The following is a 19219-nucleotide window of genomic DNA, read 5'->3' as shown; positions in this document are numbered from 1 at the left end:
AAGAAGTGGACCTGGAGAAGACTGTGAAGGACAGTGGGGAAGACAATGCTTTACTCCCCTGAATTCCCCCTACAGTGATGCAGGCACCCAAAATAACAACGCAAATACAGATGTTAGGGCTGACAATAGTAGGGGCTACAGAGAGGATTTTTTCAGCAAATTGGAAACATTCAGTAATTGAGAGAGACATTTATCACAGCACACACAAAGTGCTCCAGTTGTAGCATGGGCTCAGAGGCAACAGACAACAGTGGAATGTGACTGTCCTGGAATTTCACCACACGCACAAGAGTCATGGAATTCCTAGGCATAACCACACCTTCCCTCATACACAAAACATAGTGCAAACAAAATAACAATTCCAAGTGGTACCCAAAATGGTTAACTATTAAAACTGACCAAATCAAATAACAATAAATAAAGAAGTAAAGTAAGAGAATGAGTTGACAGAGAATAATTACAGAGAAGATATCATGACTCAATAAACAACAAACTTATTTTATCTACTAGGTCTTCTCATGACAATAGCTTCTTTTTAATTCTTCTTTGATATTAAATCTTTGGACAATCTAACCAATATCCCACCACTTTTCTGTTGCTTTGATGATAGCAGACAGCTATCCTGGAGTGTTTTTCCCACACCTACAATTAAAATCCTTCAACTCTAACTATATAAATTGTTCAGTAAGAATTCGTCCGGGACTCCTAGCGCAAACACCTTCAAGCATAAAAACTGAATGACGGACCGAGTTTTGCCCTCCACCTACATTGACAAATGATTCATTATCACAACCTATCTTAAACGTTGTGGTAAGATTTGAAAAGGGCCCAAAAAACCACACCTATCTACTGTCATGCTCTCTCCAAACACAAAACATTCTCTTCTGGTATTTTGGTGACTACATTTTTATTCTGACCAAAATTACCACTTCCCTGTCCACAGCCAACTTCCAATACTCACTTCTGACTTCTGTGGCCAGCATGTGCTGCCTCCATAATTCTTTTCGGAAAATTATAGGCGGAATTAACTTATTTCCTCGTACAAGTTTTCAGTCTTCTGTAGAGTATTTACCTGCGACCTTACAATATAGTTGTAATGCTGCTTGCTAATTCTTTTAATTGAGCCATCATTCTGACACCACCTTCATCACTTCCATCAATTCCAGATGTTTTTTCACCTGCTGCACCAAAGTCCTCTCAACACCATACACTACAAGATCATTGATGCTCGCTATAATGCATTCATCAATTTCACATTCCCATTCATACTCAATCATCTACAAGAGACAATCGTGAAAGACTATCTGATCTACAGTTATCCTCACAGCAAAATATAAAACTTTAAAATTGTACTGAAGCAACTCTGCTAACAATCTTTTTAGCTGAGCTGTGGATTTTTTAAAGTCTTAATCCAAGATAAATATCGACAAGGGGATGGAAATCTGTTTTCATCAAGAATGGTCTATCCCTTAAATAATATCTGGACTTCTTTGCACTCTATACACTGACTAAGTATTCTTTTGCAATGACAGAGTATCTCCGTTCTGTTGCTCTTACGAACCTGGAAGCAATTCCAACAGTGGCATCAGCCTCACCATCTAATTATGTAAGAACAGTGCCTAACTCATACAAGCTTGCATCTACCTCCACACAACACAAATATATCCCTAAACATATGGATGCACTGCTGGTGCACAAAAAAGATAAAAATGATGCTTTCTTCAATTTCCACAAAACATTAATCAAACCAGGAAAACATAGAACCGATCTTCATCACAATCCCAAAACATTTGGTTAGGTTAGCAAAATCTTTCATGCAACTGGTGTAACATTTGCACAACACTAAGTACGAGAGCTACTGTTTCCTATTATTTGATGCTGGAGCTCTCGTAATGCTTTGATCCAAACTGGCATTAGGTTCGCTTCCAGAAATGTATTAACTCAACTACGTTGTCATTCTCTTTTACAGGTTTTGCAGAATTAAGATGTCATCTTGAAATTACACGACCCATGGGAAAACTTGAAATGTTTTGAGAAAGACAGCTGCAGTCAACTCCAAGAGAAAGAGCATTCTAAAAAATTGGAATACAGATTCAAGTGTAAAAAAAGCAGTCAAATGTTGTGATTCGGGGTCAGGTCTTGCTTGGTGAGACACTGCTCTTAAATCAAGTTTAGTGAACTAACTTCAACACCTTACTTGATGTATCTTCCATTCTGTTTAATGGAAAACTTTCTATCCATGTAGCATCATTCAGACTTCTGAAGTCTGCACACCTACTTAATTCACCTGATTTTGTATGGGTCAATGCAACAGGGGAAAGACAAAACGTGGCATCCACAGGCTCAAATACACCTTCATGCTCATACTTTGTGAAACGTTATGCTTTGTTGTGTAGTTCCTACTAATCCGTAGAATCTGTGCTTTGTTTTTGACAAAAAAAAGCAAGGGCTTGGTGCCAAGACTGGTTCTGGACACCCCCGTTGGATATGTTGGCCTATAGACCAGCTAGCTTACAGTTCCACCGTAAGTCACCTAACCTACCAGGGAGCGAATGGTTTCTAGCAACCACTGAACATGACAACTCTGACCCCTCAGGGATTGTGGAAACAGAGTAGAACCCGTCACTCAATCGCTCATGCTTACTTATTCTCAGAAAAGTATACAGAGAATACACAGTGGGATGTTTTCAATATATTTATTGTTCCAACATTATTTTTGTATAGAATACATTGGCTGCAATGATTATTAGACAGAAGCAGATTAAAGTGATTACAAGCACCAAAAGCGTGAATAGTAGATATAGTTCTACCATGGTGCTAAAACAATGTATATATGGAGGCATATAAAACAAGGCAGTAATTGAGTGTACTCCTTCAATGCCAACCCTACTCTAAGTGTACCTAGAGTGTGTAGGTGAAGAGCTAAGAATCCCCTCAAGGGAAGATCCAACCCAATTACCTGGTGGGAGGGAATGAAGGACCTAGTCTTGGTCATGAACTGGACACCCCTCGCGAGATGTCAGACCGCTGCATGGTGATTTCTCGACATGCAAGAACCTCTGGTGGCCGCGGACATTTGTAAATAGTGTGAAAAAAGACCTTATACATGATGTTCAGGGCAGTGGGATAGTGTGCGAAGCTAGATGTATAAACAAGTTTAGTTTCAGGGACACTAATCCAACATTGTCATGCATGCAAATATGTGCGAAACGTCACAGCTGAAAATGTTATTTGTGAGGACAATGTAAGAAATAAGCTGCTTCGCTACATGGGCCTAACTTGGGACAGCTTGTGTTTCACAGCCAACACATTTTGTTTGACTTTAATAACATGCGTGAAGATTTTAATTTTGCCGAAACTATGCCTAAAAGCTCACAATTTTTTTAACCATTGGTTATCATCCAGTGTATTGACTACAGCAACTCATCCTTAATTAAAATCGGATTAGAAAGACCAGGTTTAATTGTTGTGGGAAATTCTACCGGATGACACCACCCAAGAACATGGATTCCTTTCGTGTCCACATACACTTTTCCTCTTACACATCAGTTTAGAATTTCAATCCTTGCCCAGAAATATCCTAGGTGGTCTATACTGCCCTCAAAAGCCGATGTAGAACCATCAGTGGGTAGCAACATGCACTTGGACTACAACTCCTTGTATTTGGCAAAAGTGACTATGGTAATATGAGCAACCAAATCCACAAAAGGTTTCACCCATTGATATAGAGACAAACTAATATATTACTGATTCATTCATAGCGCTTATTACACCTCCAAAAATTCAGAGTCCTGTGGCCTGGGCTATGACAATAGATGCAGATGTTGTAGGACCCCTAATGCAGACTTCCTCCATCTAGCCTAGCTATGCCCTGTGGTGGCAATCCTAACAGTTCGTATCCAAAGAGATCTAGAGAATAACCAACCATGTGATCCACCTAGTCCATGTATGTACCTCAGGGGATATGGAAGGGACATACCAACAGGGGTTCAAAAATACACAATGCACTATAGCTGCTCCTGGCTAAGAGACTAGTTACATTGTCGTGTGGCTCCCAAGTATGTTAATTAAAGACTGCCTGCAGGATCTGATACATTGTAATAATTAAGATATTGATGTTTTCATTGAAATAGGCAGCAGGGCCAAGAGACAAAAGGCACTTTTATGCTCCTTTTTGATGGACAGGGACACAACGGATGACCCACAATCCCAAGAAATCGAAGAATAAAACGGGTATAAATGCTATACTGGACAAAAAACATGGCCTAGACAGAGAGGGCAGTAATGTTCAGTGAATCAAGTTTGAAAACTAGAGCCTAATCTATCTAACATGTATAGACACTGTAATTTGAATGTGTTAACACTGTTGAGCTGATTGCCATATTGTGCTGTATCTGGCTATGCATTAAAGATCTATCTGTGATGTTGGATATACCATGACTGCAATTTTGGGTAATAGTAAATCTAATAAAATAAAAATTTTTAAAAATGCCTCTCTCAGGCTCGCCTCCTGGCACCTGCCCTCATCATCCTTGCAGTCGTGCGAGAAGCAGGACAGGTATATAAAATGCAAATCTTCCTGCCCCATCTAGCGACCAAGTTTAGCACAAGGCTGGGACATGGAGGGCACACAAAGTTTAAAAAGGTTCAAATAGTGTAAATAAATTGTGGTACATGTATATAAATGCAGCATGTTCACCTTACCCGTGCACATGTACTTTGAGTACCAAATGAAGTGTGATAAACCACCAGCATGTAAAGGCAATCAGATCTAATGATCTACTATATCTTGATGTTTAAAGCCTTTCATACATGAAATAATAGTGATTACAATTTTTTTTATACTAATCGGTGTGGTGCTACACCCAAGCAATCTTGAGTGGGGTTACAATCAAGAACATATGCTGACCAAAAGTGAACCATATCTTATAAGCAAAAAGCTTACAAACATCCAGTTGGTTGCATTAGGAATCTGGATTTAATTCCAGTCTCTGAGTATATATATAGAGAGAAGGCAGACCAAAGATGCTGAATGTGACATGTCATTTATGAATTTAAATATAACTCAAACAAGTTGCCAATCAGTTAACCAGAATCCTATCTAGGATGTTAGATAGAAATTTGCTTCTATATGCTAAACTAAGCGAAAAAACTAGCATTTGTTTCCTGTAGTGTAAACCCAATATTCAACTTATCAGCACTTCTTCAAACAAGAATAACTCAGAACCAGATGCCCTAAAATTATGAAATGCTCTCATGAATGATTTATTTGGGTCAGCATTACTTGCATATTTTGTGTGCTTTTAAACTTACATAGTGCCATGTGAAGTTTTATTCAAAAGGCTTTGCAGATAACAAAAACTGTTTGATTAAAGGTAAAATACGGCTCAAAAACTCCACCAAAAAAGAAAGTCTGGATTACACAACATGGCTTAAAACTAAAATAAAAATTATTGGGTCCTCTAATAATGAGTGGAAACACGAATGGAGGAGATTGATCTGAAGCACAGGATTGTCTGACCAGAGAAATTATATTTATAACCACTTTATGCCTTTATATTTTTTGCCTTTAAAAAAACATTTTTGATTTTATTTTTTAATTAACATTACAATTTTCTGATATGTATTCTAGGATCAAAACAGAATAAACATCACAGTTCTGAATATGATCAAGATCCAATGATGGGAAAACTTTCAGCAGTCTCAGTACCTTCTTCTGCGGAGTGTTTGCTGCACCAGAAACACTCAAGCTCAGTGTTTATTTAAATAAATACTATCCATTCACAGAACCAGAGGGACAGACTTTCACTTATGAGCGAAGAACCTTCGTAGCCCGAGGATCCATTTCCAACATTCCGCTCTTGCTACGGCAATGCTCTGTATCCCAAATGAACAAGAAAAAGCTAACCGCTTTACGCACCAAATGAGTGGTAAATCCATAGAAAAAGAATGCAAATCCCTGCCGACCCAATCAGACTATTTGAATTTACACTAATACTATAAGATAATTTCTTATGATCATATAGAAACAGGGCTTGTAAGTCATTTGTACGTGTTAAGGTACAAGACGTTGACTTCTGAAGATAAAAATAAATGTAAATAAGCATATGCCACAATTGACTTACCTTGTTGTCTGTTTCACAATAAACAAGTGCCTCTTTGTAAAATTGTATAGCTTTCTCATAGTCTCGTTGTGCTGTGGAATGCTTTGCTATCCCTGCACAAATTTCAGCGGCTAATTGTTTCTGTGCAGAAACTGTATCGGGCTGCTCCATCTGAGCCCGCTTCAGTACCCTGGCTTGCAGTTCTCGAGCCTGTAAGACATTCAGACTGTGAGCATTGGTGCAACGGTAGAACAATAAATTTAATATATAGCATCATGAACAACATAGTTAGGAGCTAGACATGTAAACAATGAAAATTCTTCCACAATGTCGATTCCTTGGAACAATTCAAATATCCAGTAAGAAGGAATATGAAGACTCGGCAGTGGCTCTTGCAGTGGCTAAAATCTAAATCCACATATACTGGAAATCCTCCATGGTCCTGACCTACAAACATTGGTCCAACACCATGATGCAAATGGCACTCTATGAACGCTTGATGAAGAAGCTGAATGACCAACTGTTAATCTTCGAGGACATACGGCAACTGTACCTTAAGTACTTGCGATTTTCTTTGCTCTTGAGTCTTGCCTCCCATGCACCAAAAGCCTTAAAAAGGACAATCTTTCCCTCTTCTTTCACCATAAGCATGGCTCAGAAAGCTATGTACCACTTGTTTATATTGATTATTAGTACCTGTACTTGCCATGATTCTAATTTGATTATTGGATTGTACTTCACTTCCTCCTACCCCCACTCTTATCTGCAGCAAGGTGGGGTTATTTTCTAAGGTGTTTATCATTCATGATCTGTTGGACAGCCAGTAAGTTGGACTCTGTTCATGCGTAATTTATTATTTTGTACCTCACAATACATGAATACTGTAGGAAAGTCACTCTTTAAACATGGTCACCCCCAATTTTTACCCTATCACTGAAGCTTTTTGACAGAAAGTGCACTGGGTCCCTGCTAACCAGACCCACAGTGCCAGTGCTCTTTCCCTTAAAACAAGGTAAATCTTTAATTGTAACACAATTGGCCAGGCCTTTAGCACCCCTATAAGTCCCTAATAAATGGTACTCCTTTGGTATGTGTACTAAAGAGGGCTCCCTAAGGACTTCAGCATGTATCATGCCACCCCAAGGGACCCACATAAAAACAACATGCAGACTGCCATTGCAGGCTGCGTGAAATGGTTAGAAAACATGACATGGCACACTGCCTGTGTGCTATGCCCACAGACACTGCATGCAATAGATATAAGTCACACCTACAGCAGGCCTTCTAGCCCTAAGGCAGGGTGTGTGATATTACATGTTAGGATATATCTGCATGATCAGATATGCCCTGTGATGCCTAGTTCAATTACTGGATTTTGCAAGTGATCAGGGAAACCATCTTCAGGACATGTACTGGGCACTGGTCATTACAAGTTACCCAGGTACATGATTTTGGTATCAAACAACTTGTCTAAATAAATCTGTACTGTTGCAGTACTAGATTTATTATGACATGCAACCAGAGGGCACCCTAAAGGTGCTTTCTGAAAACCTACAAGTCCTCTAGTCTGCTGGCTGAATGGTATCTCCCAGCCTGCCACCACAGGTGTGTTTCGGACCCCTGTAGGTGAGCGCCTGTGATCTCAGAGGTCAGAAACAATGCCTGCTAAGCCGGAAGGTGAACAAGGGTGGAGCCCTTTGATATGCGACCCCGGCTTCCACCACACCTAGAGATGCCACCCCCTCTTCCTTGAGGCCCATTTGGCACAAGGACAGGCAGGACAATTAGATAGTCAAAAAGAGTGTTCACTCGCAGGCTAGTCAAACCCCTAAGGTGGGCTACCAAATGTGGCCGAGAAATAAAGCGTTTCCCAATCTTGTTTTGGTGAAACTAGGAACTCTGGGTCATGATTATGCCCACTCCTAGCAGAAAGTGGTAAAATAGGGGGTGTAGTCACCCCAGGGGTAAATAGTCTATTAGCTACTACCTTACACTACCCTTAAAGCCCAATAATTCAGTATTTAAGTGGCACCCTGATAGTAGGAACTCAGATTCAACTACTGTGAACCTACGAAGGATGAAGAAGGACAGACAGTGTGAGAACAGAGGACCTGCACCAAAGATTCGTGCCAAATCCTGCCAGACTACTTGCACCTCGACAAGCACAGAGATTGACGTGTCCAAAAGCTGCACATCCTCCACAAACTCTTGGAGGACTGTCCAGCCTCTCAACATCCAGCAAAGATCTCCCTTGAGGTCGAGGAGTCACTCCCCTGCCTCTGCAGGCACTGACCGCATCGGCCAAGTTCATAATTTTGCTGACCATCAGGTCCACGGAGGGAGCAACTCGCCAGGAGAAGGCTACTGAGAGTCGAGGTGGTCACAGAGTCCAGGAGGTCAGCCCTGTTGCTTCATCAAGTCTTGAGACGTTGAGCTTTCCCTGAGCCTCCCTGCACCAATACCTGGGGTACTGGAGCCCTTACAACTACCAAGGTTTGTTGTGTGTCCAGTCCAGGCACCACGTACGCCAACTCCAATCTGCCGATGAGGTCATCACAAAGGGTAGCCCTGCAGTCTTTTTTCTTCCCCTTTCCATGTCTCCGAAACACAGTGAAAGCCTGTAATGGCAGCAACAGACAAAATACCTCTGCACCCGAGCCCCCAAGTCCAGTTTCCCATCAACAAACGGGGGCCCTGTGCTCCAGAGCCCCTCAAGACCAGAGCCTCTCCCTTTGGGTTCAGCTGGACTTGTCCCCAAATCCCCACTTCGAGCCTTTCTTTCCACAGGGACTTCTCCATAGACTTTAACAGGTAGCATTTGAGGCTATCATTGCAACCAGTACCTCAGCACTTGCACACGAGGGTACGTGAATCCAAACTGCTGGTGATTCTATCGACCTTGGCCCCTAAGTACTTTAAATCCAAGAAAGTAACCCTGGGAATCATTTGTAAGCACACCTATGCAGTGAATGTTTGTTCCATACGAGAACATTACCATGTTCGAGGCTCATACCTCAAAACTGTTATTCATCTGTATTTTGCTATATCTACACAAGCCTACAACTCCAAAAGTACTTACCTGATTCCGATGATATTTATTGGGGTCTTAAATTATATCAAAATTAATGTTATTTTTTCTAACTTGGGCTCAAATTTCTTCTTCAGTGTGAGTCTCATGGGGGAATGGGGGGGGGGGGGTGGATATAGCTACCCTGGCTGCCTGGCCCAGTAACCTGGAGAAGTACAGATAAAAGCCACATATCAATGGAGTTGAAGTAAAAGCACTGAGAGATATAGCTGCAAATGTCAGCATGGCGACTGAAAATCTGATATCCCCAGAGCAGTACATAACTGGACAAATGTATCCTATGCAGTTATCAATGTCGTTAACATCGTCAAGGCTCATCCCATGGCTATGGTGGCCTTGGAATGGGGAGGGGTTGTAGGCCAAAAGAAGGTGGTCATATACTCTGCAATTCCACAAGAATGTCTGGTAGGTAATGATCTGGCAATTTCAGCTTGATAAGATGAGAACAAACTAAATTGAACACCGCTCGCTGTAACATATTCTAGGTTTCTGTGCATTAAGGTGTGCTCCACTATTTGTGTGTGATTCTAGCGCGGGGAGGCTGGCAGAAACCGCTCAAAGAGCCTAAACTGGACATTGAGGATTATGTGCTTGGGCTTCATTCAAGAATGGAAGAGTACATGAGTAAAGCAAACAAAAACCTTGAGGCAAGCCAAGAGCAATGGTTTGACCAAAAGACTGCACTGGTGCATGGGTTTCAGCCAGGGCAGAAGGAAAGGGCTTTGCAGCCTTTGGCACCAAGGTGCCTCCAGGACAAATGGAGAGGTCCCTATCCTAGAAAGAAAAGGAGAGGTCACCTACTTGGTTGACCTATGCACTTGCAGGAGCCCTAACAGGGTCCTCCATGTAAACAGTCTAAAACCTTTTCACAACAGGGATGATTTGACCATGCTGATGGTTAGGGATGAGGATCATGAAAAAGAGAGTGAACCTCTCCCGACCTCCTCCCTCAAAACCCTAAAGATGGGCCAGTTGAAGGAGCCCTCACCTCAGACACCCTCTCTGCCCAACAGCAAACTGACTGCAGGCACGTCCTGGGGTAGTACGCTGAGTTATTTACCTAAACCCCAGGTCAGAAAAACTGGTGTACCCATGATGTGGACACTGGGGACAGTCAACCTGCCAAAAATAATACTTACAGTCTGACCAAATTAAAGCATCAGGGCTGAAGTCAGCAAGATGCTGGATCTAGAGGTGACTGGACCCTCTGAAAGTCCTGGGGCCAGCCCAGTGGTCTTAGTCCCTAAACCTCATTCCAAGGGTGATAAACTAGAGCTGGGGTTTTGTGTGGACTATACAGGTCTCAATGCTGTCACTAAGACAGATGCACACCCTATCCCAAGAGCGGATCAACTGATTGGCAGGTTGGGTGTAGCCACATTTCTCAGTAATTTTGATTTAAAATCAGGGTACTGGCAGATTGGTCTAACCCCTGGAAGAAAAGAGAATTAAGCATCCTCGACCCCAGGTGGGCATTACCAGTTTACTGTGTTGCCCTTTGGATTAAAGGATGCCCTTGCAACCTTCCAAAGATTGATGAATAAAGTCCTTGCTGGGTTGCAGTCCTTCAGTGAAGCATATCTTGATGATATTGCTGTCTATAGCTCCACTTGGCAGAATCAACTGATCCACCTTGGAAAGGTCCTTGAGGCTCTATAGCATGCAGGTCTCACTATCAAGGCAAGCAAGTGCCAGAAAAGACAGGGCTCTGCTGTATACTTGCGCCACCTTGTAGGTGGAGGCCAGTTTCAAACCTTACAGCACAAGATCAAAATTATTTTGGAACGGGCCTTCTAGTGTCTTTGAGAATCCTGGGCTCTGTGCAATCAGTGAACTTCAATAGCACCACCAAGGTGGCTCAACTGCTAGCTGCCCATCTCCCCTTCTGCCTATTCCGACAGTACTTCATGTTGATTTATCAACTTTACATTTATGATGGCTGACCCTCAGCAGATGAGTGAGACAACAAAGGGAAGGAAGGTATAAAGGGATTTGTTGGTTTGTGACCTTTGGCATTGAAATAAGACATCTCACTAGTATCTTATTTGTCTCCCGAGGCCTTGTATCCTATTTTTTCAAAATTCTTCAGGAAGACTAGCAAGTAAGACGAATATTTGGCAAATGACATACACAAGTAGTGACCTGCTTAAGTAGTGAGTTACAGGAATGTAAACATAGAAACAGTTAAAAATATTAAAAATATTATTTTCCTCTGCACATGAGAGTGTCCTACAGCATAGTTTCAGGGATCCTCAAAGAGACCCGTGACTCAGGGAAAAGGACCATCCTATCAATGGAAGCCCGAGAGTAAACAATTCTGAAAATATGTCTTTAAGTAGCACTCTTTCTGAGAGAAGATGCACTTGGTTTAGAAAGGTGCGATTTATCAAATGTTGAAATCCGTTTCTTTCACCTGTCAAAGGGTTGATTTTGGCAGGTCTGTGCAGCAGAGTTCAAGCTGCGACTGTCAGGCTACACAGGAAGCAATGTTTTCACTGCCACTGTAGTGAATCCCATAAAAGGAAATGTAGTCCACAAGTGGCATTTAACTTCTGAGTCATATAATATGGTCTCACAGGAAAGTTAAATATGCCAATCCGGATGGAATCCAATTTTGATATGCATTAGGGGTCAAAGCATGAACATCGCAAACCGCAAAGCAAAGTCCTGGTGTTAGAAGTCAAGATTACCAGCAGGTGAGTGTCCCCCCTCAAAAAAAAAAAAAAACTGGGCATGAGCACCCATAAAGGGATCACTTTAAAAAAGCTTTGAAGAAAGAAACTCTGTGTTTAGGTTAAAAAGGACACAACTCCGGGGTGGTATTGCTTGGCTATATATTCTAAGGTAAGGAATCTGTGGCTAAATAGAGTCTCTACCAGATGAGACATTACTGAAAGTTACTTGTTCTTCTCTGCTCCTACAAGAGTGTCAATAGCGATTTTATTTTTTGACTAGGTCATGCTCACCTACAGATCACTCAAGAAGGACTCCTCACTTACACTGCATGTTTTTGGGCCATGCAGGCACTCCCCTTCCCTTATTGGCGAATGTACTTTTGAACTGCAGGGACCCACCTAACATCAACGTAAAAAAAATATAGAGGGCACTGCTAATATAGCTATATACCTGTCTAAAATAATTCATCAAATGTGATACTTAACATCTTTGTACATTTAAACAATTTCTTCTGCATTGAACAAAAGCGCCAAAGAAGTATAACAGTGCCATGCTAACAGTCTGTTTTCTTAAAAAAAACGTAACCAATTGGATACTGTTTTCTTTAGCTTTGCTAGATTCCGGTCTACAGGTTAACTTACACACTATCCCCCCATCCAAATGACAGACTCACATGTCAACCGCTCCAATTAACTCAAATGCCGCTATACTAATCTGCCACTAATCTCTTTTGGGTTCCGGAGTAGCGTGCTACTTGCCGAAAAACACTTTGACGCCTAATTACGGTAGTAAGCACTATATAAATACAATTACAATTACCTATGGCAGAAAGTCAAGGAAATGTTAGAATTTAATGAGGAGCAAGAGTTTGAAATGGTGGGTGCCTAGACCAGCCATGAAATTATTTTCCCCTCCCCTCTAATAAACGTGGAGTAAATCCTTCGGTAACATACTTTCTAGTGGATACTTTAACAGCTCTCTCCTTACCACTTGAATTCACGATTGTGTGAGACTGATCCAGAAACATTATACAGGAATTGCCCCCTAGAAAAGTCACTAGATTAATCTGCGCTTAATCTTGTGGTAGTTTGGTAGGAAAGCAGTCAGGCTTAATTTACAGTAATAAAGTGAAAACACAACACAGGAAAAATCACAAACCAGGAGGTTTTTGCGTCTTGGAGGCATTCTCATATAACATACAAGGGCCGGTCTCAGATTAGCATCAGGAGCGTACTGGCGAGCAGCAGGAGGATAGCAGTGGTGATACTTCGGTAGGTTTAAAAACACTGTTTCCACTCCATGTCATATACAGAGAATGGCTAAAAACATAACAGAACAGGGACTTAACTTCCTGTTTAAATGATATTTTCAATGAAACAGGACACTCAAGAGAAATGGGAATAATAACTTAATAGAGCCTCACGCGAAACACAGAAGCACAAGGATTTTTCTGCTTCCTAACAAGTTTTGTAAATGGAGGCTGAGACAGAAGTATTACCGGCGATAAGGTAGGGATGGTTAGTGAACGTGTTTTCGATATACATCATTAATATACTGGAAATTGGCCTGTTTCTGTACATTTATGGAATGTCCCGATTGTGTTTTTTCCCAAATTGTAGATATAATAAGTATAAAGAGAAACCTACAGGCACAAACCTATTTTGCATTATACTGTGATTAATTGCGTAATAATTGTGATAAAAAGAAAAAAAATGGCGTAATATGCACTAAAGGTTTCGGCTTCACTTAATATTGTGTCACGGTTTGGGTAAATAATTTGAAGTTTGCACATACATATATATATGGGAGTCAATTGACAAATCACAATATAAAGGATTGCATAAGAGATTGAATTTCCTGTGCATTCAGCATAATAACAACGAGCATGATAGCCAAATAACAATGACAATGATAAAATGGTTACTGTGACTGAACCATGAGTAAGAACAACTTTTAAATTTGCGCTTATCCCAATGGATCTCATGCATGGTTTGTCACAACTTAACTTCGCTCACAATCACACCAGTTCAAATATTAATAGAGTAAAACACTGACCAGTGTCACTATATTGTAAGTGGAAGTATACAGTAATCAATACATTATACCACATGATTATATATTTCCATGTACTTTAGCCCTGATGAAGTTGCGGGATTGATTCCCAGAGGCGACGAAACACGTGTTGGCTAAGAACGGCTAAGGACGTAAAAGAAAATAAATAACAGATGAACAAAACAATTCGTGAAATCTTGAGACATTACTGTTAATTACAATCTGGCACATGCATCAACAATGCCATTTGCGATTCCTTAATAGCGAAAAATAAGGATTCGCTAATAAGGAATAGCAAAAGGCTATGCATGTAGAAATCGCTTACAAAATAGCGATTTCTAAACATTCCTTAATTGCTACTCGCAAATTGCGAGTCGCAATTAAGGAATACCTCCCCATTGATTCCTATGGGCCTAGAGGCCCATAGGAATGAATGGGAGGACTTTCTCAATTTGCTAATCTCAATTAGAGAATCGCAAATTGCTCATGCTATTTCAAGGGTGCCAGGGCGTCAAAAAGACACCCTGTTGCACCCCTGAAATCTGCATATGAATACATCTTGCACACACACATGCCCCAAGGGCATGTGTGTGTGTAAAATGGAACTTTGAAAAATGCACTTTAGTGCATTTTTCAAAGTTTTTGCAAATTACCATGAAGTTCAACTTCATGGTAATTTGCTCCCCCTATTAGCGAAATCGCTAATTTTTAAACTTTCATGCATTGCATTTAAGGAATCTCAATTTGGGATTCCTTAAATGCAATCGTAATTTAAGGAATCGCTATTTAGAGATTCCATAAATAGCGATTTTTGCATTTGGGAGGATGCATCCCAAATGCAAAAATACCGGTCGCAAAGGGGCAGATTCTGCTAATCTGCCCGTTTGCGAGCAGTTTTCTCGTTGATGCATGTGGCCCAATATGTTGATATTAGCATGTGCTGGCGGGGGGAAATCACAAACCAGGAGGCGCAATCCTGGGTTATTTTTCCTATTTATCTTGAGTGCTATAAGTACCTGTAGAATCAAATGATATGATGCAATCGTTTTTTGTTATCTTTTCTCTACGTTATTTGTTAGTAGTACTTGTAGAACCAATTTATATTTGCATTGGTTTCCAAACAGATAAAGAAATTGATCTATACATGGGAATTCACTGAATGCAGTTGGATATTGGTCAAGTTATGTTATGCCTGAGGATCCACTTTTAATATTGAGAAAGTATGGAATTTTTACTCTCTGGATGGGTAGGAATGGTTTGAATTGTGAGGATATGGCTGTGTCTCTTTGAAATTGAGTTAGAGCTTGTAAGGAGCTCCTATTTCCTTCTGCATGCTTTTGTAATTATTAATGAATGTAGAGTCTAAGTAAAATATATCTTTTTGATATAAAAAAAAGAATCAATAGAATTGTTCTGATATATGATTCTTTATATTTTGAGAATTATTCAGTTTTTCAAATTATTGGGAGAAGCTGTTTTTGTGTGTTATTGTATATGTAATTTCCCCTGGGTTGCTTCTCCATATTTATTTTTCAAGGGCCTTCTCTTTTGTCCTTTACAGGCAATAAAGCCTACACATGGATTACTGGTTAAAATTTAAAAAGAAAGGTTTAGGCCAGTTAAAAAGGCTATTTTGACAGATCAAATTTGCAGTTTAAAACTACCACAGGCAGGCTACATATGGTGCCCCTTATTTTAGTTGTGTCACAGCCGCCTTATCTTCAAAGGTGGACAATAAAAGTAAACATATACAGTCCAATTTTCCATGACATTAATGAGAGTGATACTCCGGTAGTAAGACTCACCCACCATAAAGGTCCAGAACTGTGTGATCAAAAAGCGAAATTTTGCAACACCGATACAGAGCTGTATACTGGCACCTCTACAGCATGCTGACGTTAGTTTACAACAAAACCTTATGCACTCTAAGATGCAGAGCTTCAGTGACCGGCTAAAATCGTAACACTGTACACACTCTAGCATGGAACCTTATTTCACCTCCAAGTTCACTCCACAGAACGAGGAAGGATGGTGAGAAATCTGCGGTTAGAGTATCCACAGGAAGTAGCGTTACCAAAAGGTAAATACATTTTTGTTCTAATGGATACTTCTAACTACAAAATCCTCACCTTTTAAATAGATACCAAAACACTATCTCTTAAAAGAAGTAGGGTCTAAGGAGTGGATTCAACAACCAGGAAATCCTGCAGGACTGAGCAGCCAAAATGTCCCTAGCTGCAGACCTCAGAGTCAAGCCAGTATTGCCTGGTGGAGGAGTTTACGAATGCTCATGTAGTCACTTGGCAGATGTTAAGAACTAGAACACCCCTGCCCAAGGCCAAAGTGGTGGCCTTAGCTCTGGTAGAATGGGTCTTAAGCTGAAGGCTTCTTTTTGGCCAAGGCATAGCACAACATTATGCAAAACATGACCCATTTGGGAAAAAAGGTTTGCTTCTATACTCGTTAGCCCGATCGATCTAAAAATGGGGTCACTTGGGGTCCAACTAGTGTTGCCTTTCCTTCTCCGTAAATTGATGTTCTGGAGAGAAGAAAACGAGGAGCCTGGTGGATTATGTTCTACAGAGAACAGCAACACCACATTTGACAGAAAAGATGCTAGGCATAAGCACTACTTTGTCCAGAAAGAAAGTGGTATGTGCTTGTTGCATTGACAGTGTCTGCAGTTTATCAACATGGTGCAGAGTAGTCATTAAAATGAGGAAGACTGTATTGAGGATCAAGAGCCTCAAACAAAAGCTGTGCATTGGCTTGAAGGGTGTGCACATTACAAAAAAACATAAGAACCAAATTAAGGCCCCACACCAGGTGCAAATGCTACTCATGGTCGCTAGATGTCTGCTGAGCTTCACCGCTCTGCATTCAGGGACTGAGGCAGAGGGTTGATGGGGAAATACACTGTGGCTGCCCCAGCCCTTCTGGCACAGCATGAATGAACCAACATTGACTTGTTTAATTCCAGTATCCCATGGAGGTCGTGTTGGTTGCCAGAATTTACACAGGGTTGCCCTTGATGGAAAGCAGCAAAGCCTTGAGAGAGCTGGATGGCAAGCAGCACCAGAAGACTGATGTTGTGATTCTGATCCAGCATAGACCAGAGGCCTCTGGTCTAAATTAAATTCATTTTGCCTCCTTAGCCTAGAGCTAATGAATCCATAACCAATGTGAGTGCTAGATTGGATAGGGAGAACAGCTTGCCGCAAGTCAGGCTGGGCTCACATAATCCACCTCTGAAGCTCCCAGACAGCCTCGTCTGACAAATGGGTGTTGTCCAAGAGACATCCCAAATCCCTGAGTCCATTGAAGGTGGTACATATGCCAATGGGCATGAGGCATTCGCAGGATGCACAAGGCTAGTAGAGCAAGAAGACTCATAACCTTCTGGGATGGAATACAGGTCAAGCCCAAAACACTGGGATCATATCTTTAATGTTTGGGACTTACTGCGGGTGGTGGAAAAGATTTGAGTGCAACAGTGTTCAAAAAAGGGAACACTCTGCACAGGCCAAAGGTGGGATTTTGACTCCTTGATAGAGAGTCCCAGAAAAGATTAGGTTACTTACCCTGTAAGGCTCTGTTCTTGGCAAGTACTGCTGTAGATTCACATGCTTTGCATACTCCTGCTATCTAGTGTTGGGTCCAGATGTGTGCAAGTTGCTTTTCTTCGAAGAAGTCTTTTGAGTCACGAGGTAAAGCAACTTCTCCTCTTGGTGATAATGCACATGGACATCAACTCCATTGTTAGATTGTTTTACTGCAGGCAGGTGAGAATGGAGAGTAAGTAAGTGTCAGTAAAGAGATGCCCATGTGTATGGAAATGTAAAAGAACTGCAACGGCCACAGGTGTCCGGGGAGGACGGTGGAAGCATTTGAATCTACAGCACTATACGCCAAGAACAGATGCTTACAGCGTAAGTAACATAATCCTTTCAAGGCATGTGTGGCTGTAGATACATAAACTTTGCATAGCCTGTAGATTAATGCCCTCAAAAAGCAGTGATTAACCTGTGGGTGTACCAGTTGCTTAAGAAAGTATACATAGCAATGCCTGGCCTACATTAGCTTTTTGGCGTGCTAAACATCCACACAATAATGTTTAGTGAAAGGTTGTATTGTAGACCATGTCGCTGCCTTACATATATAAGCCAGTGGGATATTGCCCAGGAAAGCCACGGAAGTCCCCATTTTATGAGTAGAATGTACTGTAGGGGGGGTAAGTTAAGTCCTTTTGGCTTTAACATAAAATGTCTGAATACATTTAACTATCCAGCTGTAATGCCTGATTTGGATATGGGTTTTCTTTTATGAGGGGGACAAAAAGCAATAAAGAGCTGCTTAGTTTTGTGAAAGCCTTTAGTTCTGTCAATGTAGTACATAAGGGCTCTTTTAACATCTAATGTATGGAGAGCCCTTTCCGCAACGGAGTCTGTTTGAGGAAAGAACACAGGTAACTCAACTAATTGATTAAGGTAGAAATGAAAGACCAGCTTTGGAAGGAATTTTGGGTTGGTGAGAAGGACCACACTAGCTCTGTTACGCTGGAAAGGATTTTATGAGGTCAGTGCCTGAGCTCACTAACACGTCTGAGTGAAGTGATAGCAATTAAAAATCAGACCTTCCAAGAGCAGTTTTGTAGTGGTTCAAATGGTGGACCCGATAAGTCTTGTGAGAACAATGATAAGATTCCAGGTAGGTGCAGGGGGGGGGGGGGTGAGCACTCTCTTAAGACCTTCAATACAATAAAGGCTTTTATGACTGGTACTTTGAACAAAGAAATGTGTTGTCTATTTTGCAAATGTGCAGCCACTGCAGCCAGATGGAACCATATTGATTTGAATGCAAGACCAGAGAGTTGTAGCTGTAGAAGATAGGAATATGCTACTTACCAGTATGCATCTGTTCTTGGCATGTAGAGCTGCAGATCTACACACTGTGCATAGATCGCCATCTGGTGTTGGGCCCGGATGTTTGCACTTGTTTTTGTCTTGGAAAGTCTTTGGAAGTCACAAGGTATGTGACTCCTCCCTTGGATCATAGTGTGCATGGGCTTCGGCTCCATCCTCAGATTGTTTTTTGCCAGCAGGGAAATGATGGAGCTTAGTAAGAAACAGGAAAAAAGCCCATGTGGTGTATTTAAGTAAGATAATACTGGAACAAATAAAGGTAGCCGGGGAGGCGGGTGGGCGTGTGTAGATCTGCAGCTCTACATGCCAAGAACAGATGCATACTGGTAAGTAGCATATTCCGTTCGAGGCATATGAGCTGCAGATTACACACTGTG

General features: G+C 41.2%; 1 protein-coding gene across 1 annotated transcript in view; it reads right to left on the bottom strand.

The window, feature by feature from the left end:
- Positions 1-19219, bottom strand: part of TTC21B (tetratricopeptide repeat domain 21B) — a 557642-nt gene that overhangs the window by 212718 nt on the left and 325705 nt on the right. The window contains exon 20 of the mRNA XM_085645393.1: positions 6126-6314. Within this exon, the coding sequence (XP_085501519.1) occupies positions 6126-6314 (189 nt within the window). The remainder of the gene's footprint in view (positions 1-6125; positions 6315-19219) is intronic.

This window comes from Triturus cristatus, chromosome 3_1, assembly GCF_964204655.1.
Source record: "Triturus cristatus chromosome 3_1, aTriCri1.1, whole genome shotgun sequence".
Classification (NCBI taxonomy): Eukaryota; Metazoa; Chordata; class Amphibia; order Caudata; family Salamandridae; genus Triturus; species Triturus cristatus.
Note: the sequence above shows the minus strand (reverse complement) of the source record. Positions and strands in the feature narration are given on the sequence as shown.